This window comes from Rutilus rutilus (assembly GCF_951802725.1).
Source record: "Rutilus rutilus genome assembly, chromosome: 7".
NCBI classification, from domain to species: Eukaryota; Metazoa; Chordata; class Actinopteri; order Cypriniformes; family Leuciscidae; genus Rutilus; species Rutilus rutilus.
This window is the reverse complement of record NC_140221.1, coordinates 35,148,747-35,173,176: the sequence shown is the minus strand read 5'-3', so window position 1 is coordinate 35,173,176 and position 24,430 is coordinate 35,148,747. Positions and strand designations below refer to the sequence as shown.

The following is a 24,430-nucleotide window of genomic DNA, read 5'->3' as shown; positions in this document are numbered from 1 at the left end:
TTGTTTTTGCTCATCTTCTGCATTTGAAATTTCCAAAAAAAGACAATCTGCTGACACTGAGCAGTACACTATGTACTGAGTGTGAACAAACCATTATCTGCGTGTTTATTTCTGAAACCTGACCAGTTATGCTTTAAACTATACTTTTTTACATCCAGGGTGCACAACATTCTTCTAAGGTTTTATGAAGTGTGAGTGTTTTAAAACATGTATGTTTACTGCAAAAAAAAAACAAAAAAAAACCGAACCCTTCATCTTCAATGGAGGTTTGTTATGCTGTGGTGTTTGACCCTGATCTCTGTCATTTGTTCTGGTCGGATGTGTTTGTTCAGTCATTGATTCTTTGTGTGAATGAACGCTTTGATTAGGCCACTGATGAACACTGACCTTCTTGTTCATGACCCAGAAAATGTCACTGTTGTATTCATGGTTCACAGGAAGAGATCAATGAAGCAACAGTGATTTGTATGGCAATTGTTTGTATTTTATCTATGACACAAAAACATAGACAAAAAATATAATTAATTTTGAGTTCCAGTATTCTTCAATGAAGCATTTAACAGAATACAATTTACACAAACCTTTCAGTAACATTTGATGACTGGGCAAACAAACAGTCTTCTCTCTGGGAGTTGCTGATTTAAAAATCAGTGCTAAAGACCAGGAAGGTTTATTTTGTATCTAAATATAAATGCATAAACATAGGAAATGAAACAACCGACATCTTGCAAATAGAATAAAACATCTTGGTTTTTATGTACAGTCCAATACATTAAAATACATACACTCACACACTTTTGGAAATAAGGAGACATTGCAGAACTGGAAATTAAAATCAAAGTGGGACAAATGACCAACAATGTGTGAAACGCACATAAAAAGACGTTTCCTTTCCAATCCTGAACAAAAGCTCCTCGCAGAAATGCATTTACCCTGCTTACAATCACTATGGTTGCATTTACCAAGATTTCTTACCACAAAAACAATCATCATGATTTGCTCTGATTAACAAGCCATTCATGATTTAAACTACCCAACCTCAAAAACAACACACAACCTGAATCCATACCTCAACGAACTACACAAAGGGGAAAGATTATAGAATTTTTCACAGTGGAGCTTTTCCAAAATAAAAGTGAATAAAACATCAGTGATTCTCTCAGGACAGATGGAGCGTGAATAAAACAGTAGGTTGGATACCAAACATAAAAAACATTAACTTAAATATAAACCAGCAATGATTCACATTACATTACCCATTTTGTGTAAAACAAAATAATACATACATATATGTATGTATTTAAGATATATAACATTATATTATAATACCTCATTCTAATCTTTAAAAAGAAATTAGATATATTCTACAGAAAGAGCTTTTCTCTGAAAAAGGGGGTAATGCCCTTTATGCAGAAATACCTTTAAAATTATATCTATATATTCAGAAATTAATTTTAATCTGAGGGAGGGGCAGGCTTTCAAAGTGTCAGCCAATCAGCACAAGTGCTTTGAGCTCTTAGAGGACCAATAAAAACTCTAAATCAGCCAACCACCACCATACAAGTGAGGAATATCATCACAATATGAGTTTTAACCTACTTCTGGGAAGCGAAAACATTGTGAGAGAAGTACTGGGGGAAAAAACAGACACTGCAAGTCTAAACCCTTTAAGGAAAGTTCAGTTATAAATTTTAATTTCAATCACTCTTTATAAAGTCATTTACAACTGATTGTCTTTACAAAATTACTTAAAAATCAAAACTCCTCCAGGAGTTACAAAAAACAGCTATTTTTAAACCTCCATTACAAAAAAGCATGAATAGATAAGTCTGATCTCATGCTGTAAATGTTTGTCTGTTATATGTACAGATGGAAAGTTATGGTGTGTTTTCAGGAGGGAGCGATACACAGCACCATCATGTGCATTTAGTCCATGGAGTGAAATCAGAAGAGGAGAAAAATGTCAGCGATGCTCTCATTTACCCATCTCAGAACATGGAGACATTAAGAACCTGGAAGGCAAAACACAGAGTCGCTTTATAACCCCAGTGTTGCAGGTGCAAAGAGGTTCTAAAGATAACAGGGTTCAGGTTGGTCACACAGATTCCAACAGAAATGTTTTGGTTTCAGAGTGACTTCTGTGCGATCTGTGTGCATTGCTGTTGTTGACAAAAGGTAATGGAATTAGTAGCCCACAAAAATTAGCTAATGAGACCACACCTTTACAATGTCGTTTTAAACATCATAGTTTATCGTTATTGTTCACTTCATAGTTTATAGGTATCGTTCTTGGTGTGAACAGGCCATTAGTACTGTATTCTTTCACAGCATCTCTCTCTGTCAGTTCACAATGACAAGAACAATTGGACAAACAGAGAGAACAAATAGAGAGAGCAAAGCAGATTTTAGAATTTTGTGTGTGTGTGTGTGTGTGGGTGTGTGGGTGGGTGGGTGGGGGGGTGGTGAACGTAAATTTGCTACAACAATGCTGTTCAGTTGCTAAAGTGTTCTGGCATTAGACTAATAATAAAATAAAATAAAAACACATAATGCTCTGGTCCATCCTTTAATTTAAGTCTGAGGGATTTCTAACAAGCACCACTAATCAATAGACTGAGTGGATTAATAAGTTAATGAATAAACATTCGGATGAATTAATGCTCACCGAGTCGTCCATAATGGAGGCAGGGTCAAAGTAGTCTGGTTTCAGCTCTGACCTCTCCCTGCGGTTTTTGGATGGAGGCTTCAGAGGGACAAAAAAAAGGTTACGTTAAAAACAATGACACACAAAATGTGTTTTCTCTCTATGTATGAGTGTGTTGACCCCGCAGCCAAAGGAGACTGGATTAGATTGACAATGTGAAGATCTGAGAAACTTTCACTGTCACTTTCATGCTATCCTGAACTCCTACCAGATCAATGTCCATGGTGTCAAAGTCCATGCCCTCATTAAGGTCGTCCAGTCGTTCTTCTGATGACATCATCACATCCTCTACAATTGGCTCCTCATCATCCTCCATCAGTCCGCTGCCACGGCGACTGGAAAACAAGCACATCAATAAAATAATTTATCACTACCATTCAAAAGTTTTGGATCTTTAATTTATTTTATTTTTTTTAAACAAGTCTCTTATGCTCAATAAGGCTGCATTAATTTGATTAAAAAAAAAAAAAATCCCGTAAAGACACGTGACATCAGGATGTGACGTGTTTGCAGACATTTTTCCGTCCTTTCTTTGTTCCTTGACGAACACAAACTTTCTTCTTTGTTAATGTGCAACGTGAATGTTGATCTGCATTTAAAACCCCCGGTCAAAGAGTCGCACGATAACTACGTCATTGAGACACCCCTTACAGCACTGGTCCTACCTTTTGTGCACACAGGGCGCATTCTGGGACTAATCCCACCAATGTCACTAGGTCCCCATCCCGGGACATGTTTGCGTTCACACAGAAGGCACTCTAGCAATTCTATGTCAATTTTCTGGGATCAATGCTCTGAAAGGGGCTAGTGTCACATGATCCCCACATGATGCTGATTTGGTGCTCAAGAAACATTTCTTATTATCACTGATGAAGTTGTGCTGCTTAATATTTTGTGGAAACTGTAGTACATTGTTTTAATGATTCTTTGATGAACAGAGTTCAAAAGAGCAGCCTATATTTGAAATAGAAATCTTATATACAATTATAAATGTAATTTATTGTCACCTTTGATCAATTTGATGTATCCTTACTGAATAAAAGTATTTATTTAAAAACGTCCTGACCCCTAACTTTAGAACAGTAGTGTATGTGTACGTAGATGTGCACTCACATGGTGTGCTGAATGTGGCCTCTCATCTTGCCATACTGCAGGCTTGCTCTGTCCTGCTGCTGTTTTTGGGCCATCATCCACGCGACCTGAGAACTGAAAACAACATTTCTCAGTCAACTCTTTACTAATAGAGGGAGTATGTGTAAATCAGGGGTGGGCAAGTTCGGTCCTAGAGAGCCGCTGTCCTGCGAGTTGGAGGGTTGGAGCTAAACTCTTCAGGACAGCGGAGTTCTATACCTAAAACTAGCCCTAGTATAAATGTATGTGTGTATGTTTACTTGTAGTCCATTTGTTGGTGCGGCTGCTGCAGGGGTGTGTGTTGCGTTTCGTTGCTCATGCTGTAAACTCCCATGTACCCCTCCTCTGGTCGAAGCTTCTTTGCGTCCCGCAGGACAGTGGAGACAATGTGGGGTGATGACATCATTACAGGAGTGTGTGGGCCAGTCTGCTCTCGGTTGACCCACGCGCTCACATCACTGCTGCTACAGCTACTCTCCTCTGAGAGACGGACAGATAGAGAAGACAATGAAAGGGAAAGTTAGTTTTAACTCTGTAGAGATTATAATTAATGATATAATTACGATTGAACACACGAACCCTCAGGCAGTTTTCTCTTGTTGGCAGCGGGTGGTTTACTCCTGCGACTGCGGGCGGAGCTCCTGCTCATGCCGCTGATGACAGACAGTGTATCATCATCAGCGCCCGCTTGCAGAGAGTTCCGGTAGGAGATGAGCGGCAACCAGCAATCGTCCCTCTGCAGGGCCATTTGAAAGGTCATAAACCGCTCTAGATACAGGTGCCTGATGGGAAAGATCAGAGGTCAAACAAAGAACACAGATATACTTCAGTAGAGAAATTCATTTAAAAGACAGTACACAGTTAACCTTCAGAGACCCAGCGCAGCAGAATTGCAACACTTGTATATTCACTAAATATGGGAACTACACATTCCAGTAGCTGAAGATTGAAATGTATCACAATAGCAGTTTTAGTGAGAACAAAAACAAATCAAATATTATCTGCCACAGCTTGCTAAAGTCACTCTATATATATTAGATGCCTGATACTTCAGATAAATTTGTCAGGGTTGCCAACTCTCACGCATCTGGCGTGACACTCACGCTTTCAGCATCAATCTCACGCTCTCACGAACACGCAAGAAATGTCACGCCAAAATCCATTTTTCTCCCCTCTCAATCCGTTAATTTTCTGTTGATGACTAGACCACTGCGTATTAATTACAGGAGAGGAGTTTAAGGCCCACAGCTGTAACATCTGCCTACAACGTTCTCACTGCAGTATTCTCTGATCGTTGATTCGCTGAAAACCTTGCACCTGATACGTCAGTTGCGTGTGAAAAGTTCAGAGAGTTCAGAGCATAGGTTCGGAGTCTGAGCCACTGATGCGCGTTTGAAAGTTTGGATGACAATCAAGGTAAGCAGATAATAAAATGGTGTGCCTTTCATTCACGGGCGTAATTTCCTATGTGGACAGGGGGGACATGTCCCCCCCTCTTTTCGAAATCCCGTTCGTCTCCCCCCACTTTCAAATTAGTTTGTTATGATTTTTTAACCGCACGCCGTCATGCCAAAGAGGAGCAGGACCGAGCAGGACCGAGCAGGACACGGAGCGCCTGCCTGCGTCAATGCGCGCAGCCGCGTCCAGGAACGTCACTTGCACACACTAAAAATACCTCACTGAAAGTTATAATGAGCAGGTATCGCGCTGTCTGTGAATGTCCTGACGCGCACACACACACACACACACACACACACACACACATACACACACACACACAACCCACAGAAAGACTCGCGCCAGTATCGAGCGCACAGACAGCGCGTCAGAATCAGTTTTGCTGGGCAGTTCTCTTTCGCGCTTGAACGAACAATAACACATGCCAAAATGTCAGTTTTGTCGAGTATCCTCATAACAATAAGCAGTCTTAAATTAGTTACATAAAGTCTTAAATGAACAAGAGTAAATGAGAAAATGAGATGCGTGAGTCTGTCAGCAGAGGCAGATTTTAAAGTGACAGCAGCCACTAATTCTGTAGTCAGTAAAGTTAACCAAAGAACAAAGGGAACAGAGAAAATCACTAACTGCTCTTGACTAAAGAACGCTTGCAGCTTTAATAAGGATTAATCTAATTTAATTCATAATTTATGCAGCGCGGACTGTTTGATAACCTAATTCAATTTCTGTATATTTCATACCTGTTAGACAGGAAGGGCACATGTAAATATTACATTTATTTTTGGGTTTATGTGAAGAAAGTTTTAAGGTTCACTTATATTAAAAGATGTTATAATTTTCAAAAGTAAAAAATTATTTTCATGGAGACATCAGTAGCTACAGTGATACTGGCCTTCATTCATAAAAAAAATGGCATTAAACAATTGTTTAAAATATACTGTCTTTATGTTGTTTCTACATTACAGTGGAAATTGAGTCTCACATTATTTAAATTTTATTTGCACACAAAACATTAATGGTGAACATTTTTGACTTTATAAAATGATTCTCTCAAGTCTTGGCAATTGGCCCCTATTAAACAATAAAGAAAGTAAGACATATTTTTCTTATACATACTTTAGTAGCCTACTATATTCTTTTTGGCAGAATTTATCATTATAATCAACTTAATTATTTCCTGGATTTTGTATCACCATAGTCCATAAAGGTATGTAAATGCAGAAAATGTGATTAAAATTGTGGAATTTTTTTTTCTTTTTTTAAAGTGCAAAAACATTTTTCCACATTTTGTGTGATGATCAAAAAAATGATCAAAGGTTGCCCAGATTGTGTTGAGCCTGCCACAGTCAAATGCAGATGCTGAGCGAACCTTTTCAGTTATTGGCCTAAACAAGACTGACACCAGGAACAGACTGTCACTTGATGGCACCCTGTGAGTGATGGGAAGTTCGGATCATTTTACTCATTCGTTTGTTCGATCTCGTTCATTAAAATGAATGAATCTTTTTTCGAGTCATTTCGTTCATTTAAGGGGCTTTAAATGTTATACTTTTAACAGCCAAATTCCACGGACACATCCACCTACGAAGTCTTTATCATATTCTGAATTAAGAAATCATTATAATGCAGTCAAAAATAATTTACAGGGAACATAAATAATTACTTTCCGAGTTTTTCGTTCATTTGTCACGTGACAGACGCAATGAACGGATTGAACCTTGCTTCAGATACGAGCTCCTGCAGAGGTGGTGAAGCAGGCCAACACTGCCACTGGGGCATAGGCTACAACAGGCCTAATGTGTGAAACTTGTGTTGGGAGGTGGAGTAACTATTATGTGTCCCTTTTGTTTTGAGATTTTTTATTGTTTTGATGTTGTTGTTTTACATGTTTGTTATTTAATCACCTCTATCTTTATTTTTTTTATAGTGCAATCAATAAATTAATTGTACATTTTGAAAACATCTTCTTTTTTTTCATAAATCAGGGTTTATACTAAGTAAACAAGGACTGATATTTTTAAAATTAGGGTTAGGGTTACGTGTGCGCAGTGATGTTTTACAGAGTCTCACTCCAGCCAAAGTCCCAAAGTTGGCAACCCTGAATTTGTTCCAAAAGTGTTAAGAGTGGCTGGCACAATTCTTAACACTTTTGGAACAAATTGATCTGTTTAAAAGAAATTAAATAATACACACACACACACACACACACACACACACACACACACATAGGCTTACATTCCATCTAAACTCATTGACATAATATGTTTTTAAATTAAGATGTAAATAAAATTTACAGTACTTAAATTGTCAAATATTTTTACCTTCCTAGCTCAAATGCATTTGTGTTCAAATATTCACTTATTGTATAAAAAAATAGTTGCCCAGCGCTAAATGGCCAGCGTTGCAATTTTGCAACATTTTTCCAACTTTTACGCCAATGTAAGTTTTTATAACTAATGGTTTCCTAAAGACATTTTTGAGGTTTAAAAAAACGAATACATCATGAATAACAATGCTTAGGTCTCTGAGGGATCTGAGAAAGCAAGGGATTCTCAGTGTGAGTGTCTTACACAGTCTTCTTGTCCTGCCTCAGTAGTTTGGAGGAAAACTCACTGAGGATGTCAAGGAACGGAAGGTTGAGAGGAGGGCCGCCTTCTCCCTGCGGACTGGGTTCTTTAAATGCAAATTCTATTCCATCCCTAAGACACAAAAAGCACATATACACACACACTTAAGACTCTGTCACTAAGACATAAGGGGCTGCTGATGCCCCTTTTCCAAAAATGGTGCTGATGCTAGCAGTATGACAGTCAGAAGATTTGTGAACCTCTCTTAAAACATTAATCATTTTCTTTTAATATTGGTATCGGCCAGGGAAAAACCCATTTCAGTCAACCACTATTTTTATTCATTTGTTTCAGTAACTTTATGCAATCGAGAGCTGCTTTTGGTGCTTAATCTGGTGACAAATAAAAATCCTAGACATAAATAAAATAAATGATTTATACAGACAGGAGAAAGAAAGTGGATGGAGCCCAGCCCCATAACCCTGTTGGGTCTTAACAGCAAGCATGTTTGAGTTTTCTTACTTGTGGAGCATTGCAATCGCCTCTCTTGTTTTGACCTGATCAAGTCCAAACGTGAGCGAGAAGCGTCGGGCCAGTTCTTTAATCCCACAGAAAGCAGATGTGGAGCGATCAAAGTTACAGCCTAGATCACTCAGCATCTCATTAAACAGCTGAAACACACACATCGCCCTTCTGTTATTCAGTGTTGCTGGCAGAGCGGGTCTGTGTAAGGATAGAAGCGCTATCTCACCTGCTGCAGGCTGAGGATCAGAGTCTTGGCACACTGAATCTTGTCGATCTGACGTGCCTTACTCATGGTTTCCTTAATGATGTCACCATAATCATTATAGTACTACACACAGACAGAGACAGAGATGCACTGTAAGCTTCAAGTAACACAGAGGACTGTGTCGAAGCCGATAGCCTCATGGCCAGGGCTCCGACTTGTAGCAAGGTTGCACTTCGGGTGGCTTAAGTTCCTCTCCCGGTTCACAGATCTTTCCCGATACCAATCCCACCCCTCTCTCTCTCTCCCACTTTACATCCTGTGTACTATATTTGATCTTATCCCAATAAAGGCAAAACACTAAAAATTAATCTTTAAATAAATAAATAAAAAAAACACAGCGGACTGTTACAGGGACTGACAGACTCACTCTCATGTACTGTTTGAAGACGTCAGCTCCTGTCTTCATGTCCACCACGTTGTAGATGATCAATTTGCAGAAGGCGGCCAGTAAATTCCTGCGTCTGTGGAGCGCCTCAATCTTACCAGCCTCATCGTCTGCAAGACACACCCAAGAAATGGATGAATTGGACTAAATAGTGAAAAAAGCAGTAAATAATTGTGCAGAATAAAATAATAATAATTTGTACTTTATTCTTTTTTGTGATGATTTGTTTTTTAAAGCGAGGATGGAAATAAATAAAAAATACAAATTGAATACAATTACCAACTTTTGACTGCTAGTTTGTTAAAAGGTTTTCTACAATTTTTTGTGTTTCTAAATAAATTATTGAGGTGCAGTATCTCATTTCTGCTCCAATAACAGCACCAAACCAAAAAAATTATAAATACATTTCCTCACAGTATTCTTAAATGGAATGAAAATTCTGTCATCATTTACTCACCCTCAAGTCACTGGTTAATCATCAAAACACAAATTAAGATTTAATTAAACCTGGGAGATTTTTGTCCCTCCACAGAAAGTTCAGGTAACTAAAACTTAAAAGATCCAAAAAGCTCATAAAGCATAATGAATCCAGATTAATTTATTTTAAACAAGGTATGCCACAGTTTGACAACAACAGTTGTCGTATGACCCCAAACTCAAACCTCATTTTTTATTTTTTTATTTTTTTGGTGATGTCAGTTGTGCAGAAATTAGAACTATGCATTACAAATCAGCAGCTGATCGTGCCTCTGGAGCAAAGACTGCATACATGCTGTTATACATTTAAATCCACTTTAGAGTGGATCTGAACAGTCTTCTGTCCTCTTTGTATTTGTTTTTTGTTCACCTGTGCTGCTGTCCTCATCCTGGTCAACAAACACGTGATCCAGGATAAAGTTGATTAGTTCGCTCTGCAAGGATGCATCTGGACTGAACACCAGGGGTTCTAAAGCTTCCCGCCCCGACGCCACAATCTGATAACTGAAGATCAGGAGTGAATCGCAGAGAATGGTGAAGGCCTGCAACACACAGATACACACAGTTCATGAAAGTACAAATAATTTCCTGCCGGTATTAAGAATCAAACATGCAACATTCGGGTTACCAGTATGACTCTAACAATTATAGGCCACGACTGCCCCTAAGAATTCATTTATTTTCCCACAATCCCATATGCATGAAAGGATGCGTGGTCTGTGGCAGGTCAGACTCACCTGTTCTTTGACAGTGGTACTGATGCTGTTCAGGTACCTCTGACACATCAGACAGAAGGCTCTCACCTGCCTCCGCAACAGCACCATTTCATCCTGAAATGAGACAAGAGTGTGACTAAACATTCAAAATGACATTCTCACACAGGTCTGGGCACGTACGTGTGTGTTGTACCTTATTGGCACTGCCCTCTGAGACTTTAGCCAAGTGCCAGAGTATGACATAGTGAGTGCACTGGAGTGCATGAGCCACAATCTATAAAAACAAAACAATTAAATATCAGTGAAAGTCCCTGAAGTGAGGTCAAAGAGTTTAGAGCAGAGTCAAACACACAGGTCACAGACCAAATATGGCCTGTAGAGAACTACAGTACTTGTAACTAAAAGCAGAACATTATCAATACAATAAAATATTCTTTTTAGCAAAAATGGGTAAAATTAAACACTACAGTACATTTGTAAAATAAATAAATGAATAAGTCAGGGGTAATAATCTTTATAATTATATAATAATTAATTTCTTCTTTTTAGATATGATAAATTAAAGGGATAATTCACCCAAAAATGAAAATTAAGTCATTACTTGCCCTCAAATTGTTCCAAACCTCTATGAATTTCTTTCTTCTGCTGAACACAAAAAAGAAGATATTTTGAAGAATGTCAGTATCCAAACAGGCCCAGCGCCCCATTGAATTCATTAGTATTTTTTTTCTTCCATACTATGGAAGTCAATGGGGCCTGTTTGGATGCCCATATTCTTCAAAATATCTTATTTTGTGTTCAGCAGAAGAAAGAAATTCAAACAGGTTTGGAACAACTTAATTTTTTTATTTTTTTGTGAACTATCCCCTTAAAACTGATTTGATGCTTTCAAGCCAAGATCATTGAGTAGTTTTTCTTTTTCTTCACAGCATCGTTGCTTGATTAATATTCCTTAAGTACCAATTTATGTAGGCACATGTAATCTAAATGCATCTGGGGAATGAAAATAGAAAATTCCATGTGCTCTGTTTTTGTTATTAAAGCAGCATGAAGTTGATTCAGGACAACATTTAGCTGCAGAATAACCCCTGTGTTAGTAGTCAGTACCTGCTCAGGCATATCCCCGTTTTGCAGGCCAGAGTTCAAAAGTTTGTAGTTGCTGGTGAAAAGGTCCCATTTAGTAAGGTCATGGGCACTGCAGGAAGACAGACACACAGACACACACAGTTATGATGAAGACACTCCTCTGGTCTCACAGAAATATGTCCAGATCTCATTTCGCACCAAAATCAAAAGAACAAATAAGAATAATCTGCTTATCAAATGAAAGCAGTGTTTAAAGAACTTAAAGATTTTAGCAAGTTAGCTCAACTATTTCTCAGTTTTAGCTAAATTATTTCTCAGTTTTGACTTAGTATGTGTTCTTACTTGTGGAAGGCTGTGATTCTTTTGAGTGTTGACAAAACTTGATAGGCGTCATCTTCATCAGGCTCCTCCCCCTTAAAGAAACAAAAGCATTCAAACTCAAACTGGCTAAAATTACACAGAGCTGTAATTAAACTAAAACACACACAAACCTCCTGCAGGACGTCCTCCAGCAAGCGGTGGAACTTGTCTATCTGTTCATCGAGCATCTGGCTGCGGACGATATCTACGCGGTTATAGATGGTGAATTCCTCATTGCACAGTGCGTGGAATGTCACAGAACATGCCTCTAATACATCTGTGTCTGTATGCTTCTCCACCACATCACGGACCTGACGCAGCAGAGCATCCAGATGCTGCAGGACATCATAGTTATTACTTACAGTACTACTATAACAAAACAAAAACAATCAATCATTTATTTACTTCATGTCTATTCATGTTATTAAAAAAATTATTGGTACTATTGGAAACTTTCTTCCAATAGAAAGAAAAAAAAAACCACAAGGCCATATTTTATAAGCACAATATTTGTATTACTATGTGGCACAATGTGAAGTTTTTTTGTTTGTTTTTTGGATGAGCATAATCACCTTCTCCAGCCGACCGGTTGTATAGATCTCCAAATCAAAATACTGAGGAAACTGCAACAGATTAGTGACCTTCTCTGGGTCCACTGAATACTGATAGAGAAAAAGAGAGAAAGAGAGAGAGAGTCAGTCAGTTCAGAAATCAATCGGTTTGCATCCTGATTCAGGTGGCCCGAACCATTTGGTTGGAATATTTATATGCAAATTGCGGACAAGTTGTGGACTTGTTTTGTGCCCAAAAAGCCAATCAAAAACCCCAAAACACGCAAAAAGTGTTGAGGATCAATCAAAGTGACATTTTGTCAATCGTTTGCTATTCTTTTGATGCATTACACACTGTCTGGCAAGGAAGAGAAACACTTACTTTAGCCAATAACAGAGGCAAAGCCACAGCAAACGTTTCTGTGATCTTTGTTCGATCATCCAGCTGGGTTTTCTTTTCTTTAGCTGTCAGAACCTGTGCCAAAATAAAAAAAAACAGCAAACGGGTTTGAGAATGAGTGAATAATGACAGCATTTTAAAAGAGTTTTTAGACAATTATTTTATCTATTCCTTTAAGTGACAACATAAGTATGATGGTTTGAAAATAGAACCTGTGAGAACATAAGAAGTGATCCTCTCTATTTGAAAAGGCTCATAAATCACCAAAATCATGCTTTAAAGTTGAGATGAAACAAAAGCAGCGTCAGATCACATCTTCCATGTAGTAAACCGGATTATCAAAAGAGAAAAGAATATAGGATGGAGACTTGGTTCTAATCATCAGTTGTTGATTGGATGGTGGCAGATCCGAATACGAGCTTGAGGTCGATTATAAGAAACGACAGAGGTTTAAGCAGACTAAATGATCAGAGAAGTCTAGCATATGTCACCAGAAAGAAGCCTTTCGTTTCAAAGGAAGATCGAGTTTTAAAAAATTATTAAATTACAAGGTCAACTTTTTTTTTTTTTACATGAAACATACATAGATGAATCGTTCAAAATAAAATAAATAACATGCATTTAGAAAATAGATAGGGTGATTTTTAAAAAAATCTACAACCAACCCCTCTATGCACACCTTGGCAATAGAATCACCATTTGCTAGTAAATTTTTTTTGGTTACTTGCCAGACTGATATACAATTTGTTTATATATATATATATATATCATTCCACCAAATCAGCTTATCTTTGTAAAATGGCACAGCTTTTTAAATATCTAAATGTACATTCTAAAAATCAGTCAGTCAAGCATTATATTATGATGCTATGATAATCAAGCATTATTTAATGATAGAAATTTAGTAATTAGATCTTAAACTTAATAATCATGCATATTTGTCATTTTAACTGAACTTAGGACAGGTGGTGGTGTTTAAGATATTGTTGGTCATTCAGTGTTTCTGTAAAAAAAATAGATAATAGTAATTGCTAATAGTAATTTTTTTAATCATACAACTAATTCTACTACTAATAATGACAATATACAACACATGAGCTGTTGGGTTCATTAGAATGTTAATCACGTTGTCAGCGTTCGCTCGAACTGATTTGCTGAAATTAAAACAGGGATGAGTGCCAACCAGTGAGATTGCCGTTTGCGCATTAGTTCCGCCCACTAACGGAGAAACCGGCATATATTCTGCTTGTTCTTAAAAGCTGAATAATTCCAGATGAACTCCGTTATTTTGACAGGAAAATACAAGCAAGAATATTGTTTACATGTAGCGCGTCGATTTTGCGTGGTATGTAAGACTCTCGCTCTCTCTCTCTTTGCGTGTGAGAGAAACGCGACGGTTTATACTCACACTAGAGTTTACACAGGTACGCTGAGCTGAATATGAAATACTACAGAATCAGATCGCTTGACGGAGAGCGAAACTCTCAAGAGCTCAGTCAGTGTTCAACGAGTGAAAATATATCTATGCTAAATACTTGGCATCTAACATCTAAAATCTAAGCCAATGGCTTAGATAGCCAAAGCCAATTTATTAGCCAATGGCTATGATAGACATTATTTAGTCGCCCAGAGAGAAATTTACAAGCATATGTGAGTGATTTACTTGCATTGTAGAGGGTTGACAACTTTTCCATAGATTAGGTTCATGGTTAGGGGTTAAGAAAATATCTCCGATAAGAAAAAAACACTGCATCTATGGGACGTCCTCACTAATATAGCAAAATCAAAATGTTGTTTTGTGTGTGTGTGTGTGTGTGTGTGTCTTACCCTTCTTCCAGAGCCTCGTCCGATGGGTGGGTGACACTCACAAGTCTGTCTGACAGCACAGAGCATGATCTCAATCAGAGCAGTTTCCTGAGCATCAGTGAGAGCTGAAATACACACATCACGGTGTTTAAGTGATGTAGGTTAGAAAGATTTTGGTCCAGACACACAAAAAAACTAGTATGATAAATACAAGTGTGTGCATTTGTACCTTCCTCTCCAGGGAACGGTTCGTCTAGCAACAGGCTGATCATACTCTCCCAGTCCTTCAGGAGCTCTGACGCACAGTCCCACAAGCTGTCCACCAGATAGGCACCGTGCTCATGGAGCTAAAACACATAAAAATTCATAAAATAACCCAAAAATACATTTATTTTATTTCTACATTACAGGCCGAGCACATCAAGCACACCTCACTTTCCAGAAAGAACAAGACAGTTGTTCTGATGAGGTTAGCATTCAAACACTGTCTGCCTCTCCTGGGCCGCCCCTCATCCTCTGGACCATGATGACTGAACAACCTAGGAACACAACACACAAAATTGTTGTGTTCACTAAATAGCCACATGGCGGAATCAGTCAGGGTGAGAGTCAGATGTATTATGGATCAGAACTAAAGCCCAAAGTATACTTCGGTTGTCCGGATTCCACGAGGGTTCGTGCAATGACGTAATTTTCTTCATCAGGAGGCTCCACGGACATCCGCGCACAGCCCAAATTTTGTGTCTATGGTGTGCATACAACAGCGTATGTGCAAGTGGCTTGAGCACTTGAAAAGAAGTCCACTAGATTTGCACTAGGGCTGTGACGGTGGCAGTTTTTTACCACCGCGGTGGTAATGGACCAACTACCATGGTGGTGGTGCGGTGGTTGGGGGGTTATTTTGAAATAAAAAAACAAAGAAACAACACACTAAAGCCTGTAAAGCATTGAAATAAATATCAGTAAATACTGGTAACTTAAATAATATAATAAAGTTGAATCTATTTAAAAAAAAAAAAAAAAACTTTCGTTTAATATTTCCACACAAAGGTAGCCTACCGCTCTGCGCTTTGAGAGGGTTGTGGGACACGAGCAGGAAAGAGACCATCGATCTCTTTTCTGATATCTTCATGTTTTCTACTTCTTGTAAAAGGTATGAAAAGCGAATTTTATCTTCCACAAGGGCAAGGCATTTAGGCTATGTTTGATATTGCGCTGCCAGAGAAAGCGGAACAAAAATCACCCACGCATGTGAAACGCGCTTTACAAATAAACTTGACACCTCTTACCAATTACCACATGTCTAATAACAAGCACAAACTGTGTTAAAGAGGTCATATAATGCCATTTTTGTACAAGTTAATATGATTCTTTAGGGTCTAAATGAAAAGTTTGTAATATACTTTAATTAAAAATTCTTTTAAGTATTGTAAGAAAACACTCATTTTACCTGGTCAAAAACAGCTCTGTTTTCAGCACGCCATTTAAGTGCACGTGTCTTTAAATGATAATGAGCTTTGCTCACCCCGCCCCTCTGTTCTGTGGGGCGTTTTGACACAACACACGTGGAGAGTTGCCTTGACAACAGTTGAGGGTATATTTTGGAGAAAGAATGGCAGCGGGAGTCTCTGAGGACACATCTGTGCAACCGTATCAATTAGAACCGGAGTCGGACCCGGAACAAGATGACGGGCCCGAAGAAGTTCGACAATTAAGGCTCGAACAGGACATTTCTGAATGGTTGGTTAACGTAATGTCACTTTGATCTATCTTTGTGTGTACTGGCAGGGTAGAGTAGTGAGATACGAACGCTATGTGTTTACTGATGTATACGTTAGTTCATTGACAGATTGATGTTACAGCTAATGGTCATGAAAAACTTTTTTTCTGTAAATGTAGGCTTGTCAGTGATGCGTAACGTTATCTATGCAGTGTTAGGCACAACTGTCAGGTTGACTGCGTCTTCAGCGGTTCGGATTAAGGAACATCAAAATGACTGCTGTGTTCGTTATTACACCCAAGAACAGAACACCACAATCGCTTAGAAGCCATTCTGCTCCAGCGTATCAACAATGGCGGACTATGATGACAGCTCGCTCAGGGAGGGTCTGTGTTGAAACGCTGCTGTCAATTAACAATCGTGGAGCGGCGTCCGATTTGAGAAAGGGGAAAACATATAAGGAGATAAAAAAAAAAAAAACACTGGATGGATTTTTATCATTATATGATGGTTGTGTACAAGCACTGCCAGCACACATTTCAATACAATCAACTTGTAAAAGTGCATGTACCATTATATGACCCCTTTAAAAGGAATTTAGAATCTGCCCTACAGCATTTTTTCTACTTTACCACAGTAAAAAATAATAGGCCTAATTAAAAGCGAACCAAGGAAGAAACGTTTATAATCCCCTTCGGAAATGGGTGAGACGCGAGTGAAGATATGAGAAAAGAAACAAGAGATTCCATGGAGGGATGAGTCACGATTTTTGAATATTAGATTAGTTGATTTAATTATAGAATATCTAAAAGGGTTGTGCGATTATTCTCTAAAATAAAATTTCCATGTTCTGGTGCTGATGCGGTGGTGACACGTTCATGTAACCAGAGGGTGATGCTGCCAATAACGCATATAACAGCTGTCACAAAGAACCGGCAAAAGTAATGATTATGAATGTGTCAAATATAGCAAGGAGACATTTGAATTGTTTATTAATAAACTAGTGTTTTCTGTGTCAGTGTCGGGCTGCAAAGATGAAGTTGACGATGCTGACTCGTCATCTTCGCAGTGAACGCGCCTATAGAGAGAAATGCACACTTCATACGGAATTTATAAGCATATGCTAGTCGGTTTATTTTCGTTTTGAATTGTTTTGTTTAAAAGTAGACAGTTCAAGCTTTCTATATGGAATAACTAATGGAATGTTGTTAAATTCACTGATAATCGGGTGACCAGATCGCAAACCAGAATTCAAAGCCGACAAAGCTTAAATTTATGGGCTCACGCACAACTCTCTCATTCGTCATGAATCCAAACTTTTCCATGGCTGCGATGTAACATTTAATTTCTGACCTATTATTTCTTTTGTAAACAAAGCTTTGTGCTTCACTCGTGTCATAATATTCATGTAAAACAGTATTCACATACAAAAAAAAATGCTTTGGCGGACCACCGCCGGTGCTACTCAGCCACCGCGGTGGCGGCTTACAACCATGGTTGTGTGGTTGTCAAGTTTACCGGCACAGCCCTAATTTGCACATGCGCTTAACACGTCTTTCCATGTTCACGGTCAAAGGAGTGTACTTTGAGAGGCTTGCGCACTCAACTGTATAACCAGACCTAAAATTGGGCTGCACGTGGACATCCGAGGACCCTCCTGATGACGAAAGTTATGTCACGAGGAAAGAGTGCGAAGTATACGTTGAGCTTAATGTGGCAAATGCGTTTAATCACATTCGTATTTAATGAAGCACAGACTATGCAGTGGAATAAAAAAAAATGTGGCACTCACTTTTTGTAGAGAAACTCCCCTGCTGCCACAGCAACCGGTCGGTGGGCAGAGTAAACTAAGTGATAGACGCTCTCACAGTCTTCAGCAGTCAAGACCTCATCACTACTTCTGTGTGCACAAACAAACATACCCGCAAATTAAATGGACACATCTTAAAAAAAAAAGAAAAAAAAGTATGACTGTCAATGATGAATGATCAGTGCTGAACTCACTGCAGAACGAGCGTCAGCAGTTTAATGGCCTGAACTGCAACATCATATTCCTTATCCAGAGTCATGGACACAATCCGATCCTACACAGACAAAAGAGGAGAGAACTGTCAGTAAGATAATACATTTTTCAGAGCCTTCAGAATCATAAAGCGAGTTGATGTTGCCATTTCAAGTATCCTGGTGGAACACTCACCTTAAAGCGACTTGTAAAGAGTTCCAGTCTGGCGTTAAGTTCTCTGCTATAATACAAACCCTGAAGAGCTGTAAGACACTTCAGACGGACCTCACCTTGCTGGAGAAAGAAAAATAACATATGACGGATGAGACAAAGAGATTGTAAAAGTCACTCTTTGTATTTAAAGAGTGTATAAAGTCAGTATTTATATAGAGCTTTATACAATACAGATTGTTTCAAAGCTGCTTCACAGTAATAAACATAAGCATGCTGTTTATTTGTTTAGCTTTGAAGAGAACATAATCAATCTGTGTGAATGTGTTTGTGATACCTTATCATACATGGTCCAGCCCACGTACTTCAGGTAACTGTCATTAAGAAAAGCATCACTGTACATCTTCATCCACATACCAATCTCCTCAATGCAGACGACTCTGATCTCAGCAATCACATCCCTGCAAACACATACATGAAAAAAAATAAGCTCTTCAAAGTAAAATATTAATTCATTGAATAAGTCATTTCATTTAGTTAATTTTGAGACGTTTCCTTGCCTGTATCTGTGGATGAACACTCCTTTAAAAATGGCATTCATCATATTTTCAATCTCATCCTGGTTTTCCTGGAGCTAAAAATGACAGAATCCATGTTTGAATCAGGTTTATTGTCTCATTTTAGAATGTGAGTGAGTGAGTATGTGTGTGTGTGTGTGTGTGTCACCTCTTTGCGTTTCTGCAGCAGGAACTCCAGGCGATCATTGGCTCGTTTCCCGATGCTCTTGTTGCGTTCTGTCTCATATTGTCTTTGTGTGTTGTCCAAATTGATGCTCAAATTCAGAGCAACGTTCACCAAAGCGGTCATCAGTTTCATGGCTGAAATACAGTGAAAAACTTTAGGGTTAGGGTGTACAATTCATACTTTATGATTGAGAACAATAATATAAACATTTAAATGACAATAAAATGTAATACCTTGTTTTCATTCATGACAGATTTTTTCAAACATACATTAAGTAATGAAGACATCACTAACAGGTTAAGTAAAATTATAATGAATAATGGATGTGTAACAGTGCATATATTTAGCATAGAAATGGCAGAAATTTATAGAATATAGAAACCATATAATTACTGATTAAAAATGAGAAATGAACTGTTAATCCAGAGATAGTGTCCACACAGCTGACATGTTTAACTGTTGTATCTTATCTACGTTGTGTGCACTTTGGTGAACACTGAACACAGTCAAAAAGTGCCATCGGAAAAGCGCTAATTGAACGTCTGTTTCAGTCAGATTTCGGCCTGAAACCGAAAATAGCTGTTTCGGCCGAAAATTTTCAGTAGTCGAATTTTCTGTGCATTAAGTCATAAAAACAATATACACAACTGTTTAAAAGTTTGAGGCCATTAAGATTTTTAAATGGTTTTGAAAGAAGTCTATTGTGCTCTTAAAGGCTCATTTTATTTAATCAAAAATGCAGTAAAAATTGTAGTGTTGTGAATTATGAATACAATTTCAAATATTTGTTTTATATATTTTAAAATGTAATTTATTTCTGTGATTGAAATGCTGACGTTTCAACATCATTACTCCAGTCTTGAGTGTCACATGATCCTTTGTGATTCTAATAAGCTGATTTGCCGCTCAAGCATTTCTTATTATTATTAATTTTGAAAACAGTTACTTTTGTGGAAACCATGATTTTTTTCAGGATTCGTTGAATAGAAAAAAAGAAAAAAAGAATTTATTTGAAACAGAAATCTTTTGTGATGATTTAAATGTTTTACTATCACTTTTAATCAATTTAATGCATCCTTGCTAAATAATAATATAATCTATTTAAAAAATATATGAATGACTCTAAACTTTTGAACAGTTGTGCAAATCATAATATCAATATACATACTGTATACTAAAGAAGCAGTGGTTAGGGTATGCTATTCTGAACATTGCATGGTACGTAGCCCAGGGTCACCCACCTGCCAGGGTGCTGGTGTGTCTGAACGCTCTGACCTGCGAGTCGGACAGGCCGGTGAGGAGAGAGATGAGCGTGTCCATCATGTACTCATCATAGATGATGCTGTACTGGCACTGTCGGACCAGGACCGCGATGAACTCACACAAGCTTAATTTAAACTTCTTCCACACAGGACCTGAACTCGCCAGAGGGTAATCGCCACTGTCCTGAACACACATACACACACAACCTTTTAACACATATTCATTTGAAGTAGCTAATCTCTTCCATCCCTAAACACACACTGTTTTACATATCATATATTCTTCCTATTGAAATGTCTGTGGTATAAACTCACACATTAACAAACCTCATCAAACTCTTCTGTCATTTTCCTGATGATCTCAGAATTCTGCATGTTCCGGAACATCTCGGAGCTCACAGCGCCTACAACAAGCACACGCATTGAGTAACACAAAACACACACTTGAAGTATGCAAACTTATCTACCGGTATACCTAGAGAACATACAAACACACACCTTTACAACCAGAACAGTGGATGAAGAAGTTGATCAGTTCCAGAAGGGCAGAGTCTCTGTCTGTCTTATAGGACTCAATCCAATCATCAATCACTGACTGCAGAGAGAGAGAACACACACACACTCGCTCAAACTACCTCAGTTAAACCTTCTTTCATACACACACAGCCTACACAGAAAGCACACGCTGCAGTTAGGCCTGGATATAATAACTAACCACACACACCACTGATTCACGTGATGATACATCCGAGCACTTTGAAATAGAGTCTATGAATGAATACAGTGCAAGAGATCAGCATGTATCTGAAGATGTTGTGCGCATATGGGTACCTGTGTGGCACTCTTGCCCAATTTGACAATCTCGAACAAACTGAGATTCTCCATGTCATTCTCCTGATGGTGGCCATTTACCCGACCTCTCACCTCTGACCCCTTCAACTTTTCTCCAATGGTCTTCTTCCCCTTCTGGACACAAATGGTAAAAAGCAAGGAGAATTCCATTAAACATGCTAGTATCTATTCCATCTCAGATCTAAGGCTGCACAATATGAGGGGGGGGGGACAATCCGACAATCTGCTATTTTTTACATAAAAATTGCCATTGCAATAAAAAAAACTCCAGGTTTGCGGTGCTTGTTTGTAGAGCTGCACATTTTAATTTTGTTTCATTATTTGTTTATATAGCACCTTACAGGCTACCACAGTAGTTCCAAAGTGCTGTACATTACAATAAAAAGTAAAAGAACAACAAGACAAAACATAAAAACATCCATGTACTAATGTTAGTAAACACAACATAAAAAGTAAGAACAATAAAACAAACTGAGCAAGACATGCAGCCAACACACCACCGGGCGTTTTTGGAGAGACCACCGGGCGCCATCTTTACATCAGATTTTGGTCAAAAATGCTGTGATTATATATCAATATGATGATAAAATAATAATAATAATTGTTATTATTACACATTGTTATTATTAAATAAAAATATGAAACAATGAGAAATGTCGCTGCATTGTAATATTTCAATAGAAAAAAAATCTCATTTAGAGAAAAATAATACAATAATTTTAATTTTCAGTACAACTGTAAATTTACAATACAAACATTTATGGTTGTCTTAAGTTCTTCATTTTCAAATGTTAAACCACTGAGCTTTCATTTGACAGAAAACCACCAAAATAAGCCCTCAAAGCTTCTCTTTTGTTGACAACCACTTGTTTAAAAGCGCTTCTCATCACAAGATATGAAGAAGTTGCATTCTTAAATGCACGTTATAAGCTAAGCACATGCAGAGATGGAGTTTGTGTCCAGCAGCATTTACTGTGAACCAAGCCACTTTCCACGCGTGAGCTGCAAGTGTGTAAATGAAAACAGTACCACACATAACTCTGAAACATTAAACGCAAATTTTCAATTCATTAAATCGCACTAAGCCATGTCACGATTTCAGTGTATCTGAAAGCTGTTTCACTCATGAAAAAGAATTGACTACATATCTGAAAGCTCATTTGCTGATAGGTACCTTCCCTTTTCCAGGTTTGCCATTTCGACCCTCGAGATCTTCAAGATCAGTGTCCGAGAGCCGAGAGTGTCCTTCCCTAAACAAAAACGCACCAGTGATTACAGCAGTTGTGTAAGTGGAGATCAAAGTAATTGGGGTGTGTGTTAAACAGGTGCTTTAATTTCCTAACATACAGAGTTTAGATGTACTCTGTGTGCATCCATATGCAAACACACAAGTTGTAGTTAATTTCCCTAATCCCTACAAACATGGATATAATTGGTTTTGTTATAGGTAACACAAGTGCATAATAAGCAAAATCATGAACAAGAAGTCCAGCATCTGTTACATATGTGCTTATGATTCCCAAAAATGCCGTTTAGGTAGGCAACTCACTAGGTTTTGAGACACAGACAGTCTGGCTGGAGAAGGAGTAAGTTAATGTATGTCTGGTACTTACTGGTAGAAGTCTGCTTGAAAGTCCTGAGCTGCTATCATTTTTTCAACATCTTCTGTCTCTTCTGGAGTTTATAAGTGTCCCCACACTGCAGAAGAAAGACCCAAACAATTTAAAAACTGCTGTATGAAAACCATTTCTTAAAATGTCTGCTTTAAAACAAACATAACTCAGTTACTGAATGAGGTTTTTACGCGTGCGTTTGTGTGAAGGACGTGTTTATATATGACTTTAATAATAAATATCAGACATTTGCTGTCAACATTACTGTACGAAAAATCAAACATTATACAAACTCAATTAAACACATAAAATCTCGAAGTATTCGTGTAACGTGTGAGATTTTATTAATTGTGTTGTAATATTGAGTTTGATTTCCGTAAACACGGGCTAGCATGCTAACATGCTAACAGGCCTCCAGGTCCTCTAAAAGACATTAAAACCGCCCCAAACCCACCAAAACAATTTTAAACTGTAAAACCACACTAGAACTTTACGTTTCTTCATACGTAGCACATTATAGTGTCTCAATAATTCTCAATATTCAAGCTGATGGCTGAAACTGTCTGACATATGAACGACTCTGGGACATTTATCTTCCCACAAACTCACAGTAAAATGTCTTTTATTTATTTCATTTTTTTCCAAAATCGCGGATATTTATGAAGATCGGCCGCCATTTCCTCCCTCACCTCCCTCAGCGTGAGTCCAGCTGCATAAAACCCGCCCAGAGCCGCCGCCGAACGGAACCGAACCGGACCTCCGCTCCGCGGTTAAGACATTAAAACATGACCCAAGTGGAACTGGCTCAGTTCTGTTATGGTTCGAATGTGGAAGAGGCAGTTTGGTGCTGTGGGCGGACAGGAGTAAAATACAGCCTCGAGGAACCCAAAACACACTTATTACGCATCCACACACACTAGTATCCACAAACACACCCACGCGCACACACACACATACACATATCATGGAAATAGCCTACCACATATCATTTCTGGACATTTTAAAATGGTTTGCATTTTAATAGTTTCTGAATCACACTGTTTCTATTTACAAATATATAAATGAGGCAAAACTAGAAGATTGTCTACTTTATTCTTGTTAGCCAGATTTGAGAACATCAGCAGTTTCAAAGTCAACCATTTAAACTTCAATAGAGGTGTTAAATCAGACTTTGACGGGAGAAAAGAACAGTAGCCTACAAACAGAAAAGGGTTAAATGTCCAATTCTTTAGATGACAGAGACGATTTCCATGGTAAGAGGAATTCAATTCGGGAACAACAATTGGTATAGAGAAGGTTTGACAGATAAATTAGGAGAAATAACCAGAATCTCTGTGTCCAGTTTTGATCAAATAAGAGGGATAAACAAGAAGTGTAGCCTATACTTTGTTACATTTCATTTTGACACACCTGAAATGTGCAAATCAAGTTATAGAGAATAAAAGAGCATCCAAAGTCTGTGGAGTGATGGCGGACAGACAAGATGGCAAAGGATCTGTTTATTAAAAACTGAGGGAATTTATTTTATTTATTTACAAAATTCACAGGTATAAGGCATATATACAAATAAACAACTTTTTTAAATTGATCAAAAAACTAAATCAAGCTCACAAGAAACAAACAGAAAGCCAATTA

At 38.1% G+C, this 24,430-nt stretch overlaps 1 protein-coding gene across 2 annotated transcripts; it reads right to left on the bottom strand.

Annotated features, from left to right (window-relative positions):
- Positions 1-732: 732 nt before the first annotated feature.
- Positions 733-23,744, bottom strand: stag2a (STAG2 cohesin complex component a). 2 transcript variants are annotated; one of them, XM_084413951.1, is made up of 34 exons: positions 23,485-23,744; positions 22,796-22,880; positions 22,357-22,432; positions 21,162-21,296; positions 20,829-20,925; positions 20,658-20,734; positions 20,310-20,514; positions 19,051-19,202; positions 18,885-18,958; positions 18,662-18,785; positions 18,349-18,447; positions 18,156-18,235; positions 17,944-18,051; positions 14,862-14,970; positions 14,661-14,778; positions 14,453-14,556; positions 12,608-12,700; positions 12,247-12,336; positions 11,806-12,009; positions 11,657-11,727; positions 11,336-11,423; positions 10,422-10,502; positions 10,250-10,342; positions 9,883-10,054; positions 9,018-9,145; positions 8,612-8,713; positions 8,383-8,531; positions 7,864-7,992; positions 4,415-4,617; positions 4,096-4,315; positions 3,818-3,910; positions 2,913-3,039; positions 2,666-2,743; positions 733-2,012 (listed from the first exon to the last, which is right to left on the bottom strand). In XM_084413951.1, exons 2-34 carry the CDS (start codon positions 22,831-22,833, stop codon positions 1,989-1,991), a joined length of 3,741 nt encoding a protein of 1,246 aa, XP_084270077.1. In that variant the 5' UTR covers positions 22,834-22,880; positions 23,485-23,744; the 3' UTR covers positions 733-1,988. The 2 variants fall into 2 exon arrangements, with proteins under 2 accessions (XP_084270077.1, XP_084270078.1); XM_084413952.1 differs by having other exon boundaries at positions 23,405-23,533.
- Between the last annotated feature and the right edge of the window lie 686 nt (positions 23,745-24,430).

Bases quoted from the DNA above. Each gene is read 5' to 3' on its own strand.
- stag2a (XM_084413951.1), bottom strand. From the start codon at position 22,833: ATGATAGCAGCTCAGGACTTTCAAGCAGACTTCTACCA. The intron at 14,779-14,861 runs GTGTGCTTGATG...TATGTGTTTTAG, and splicing joins TGTTCTTTCTGGAAAGTGAG to CTCCATGAGCACGGTGCCTA. The intron at 12,010-12,246 runs GTGATTATGCTC...GATGTCCTGCAG, and splicing joins CAACCGGTCGGCTGGAGAAG to CATCTGGATGCTCTGCTGCG.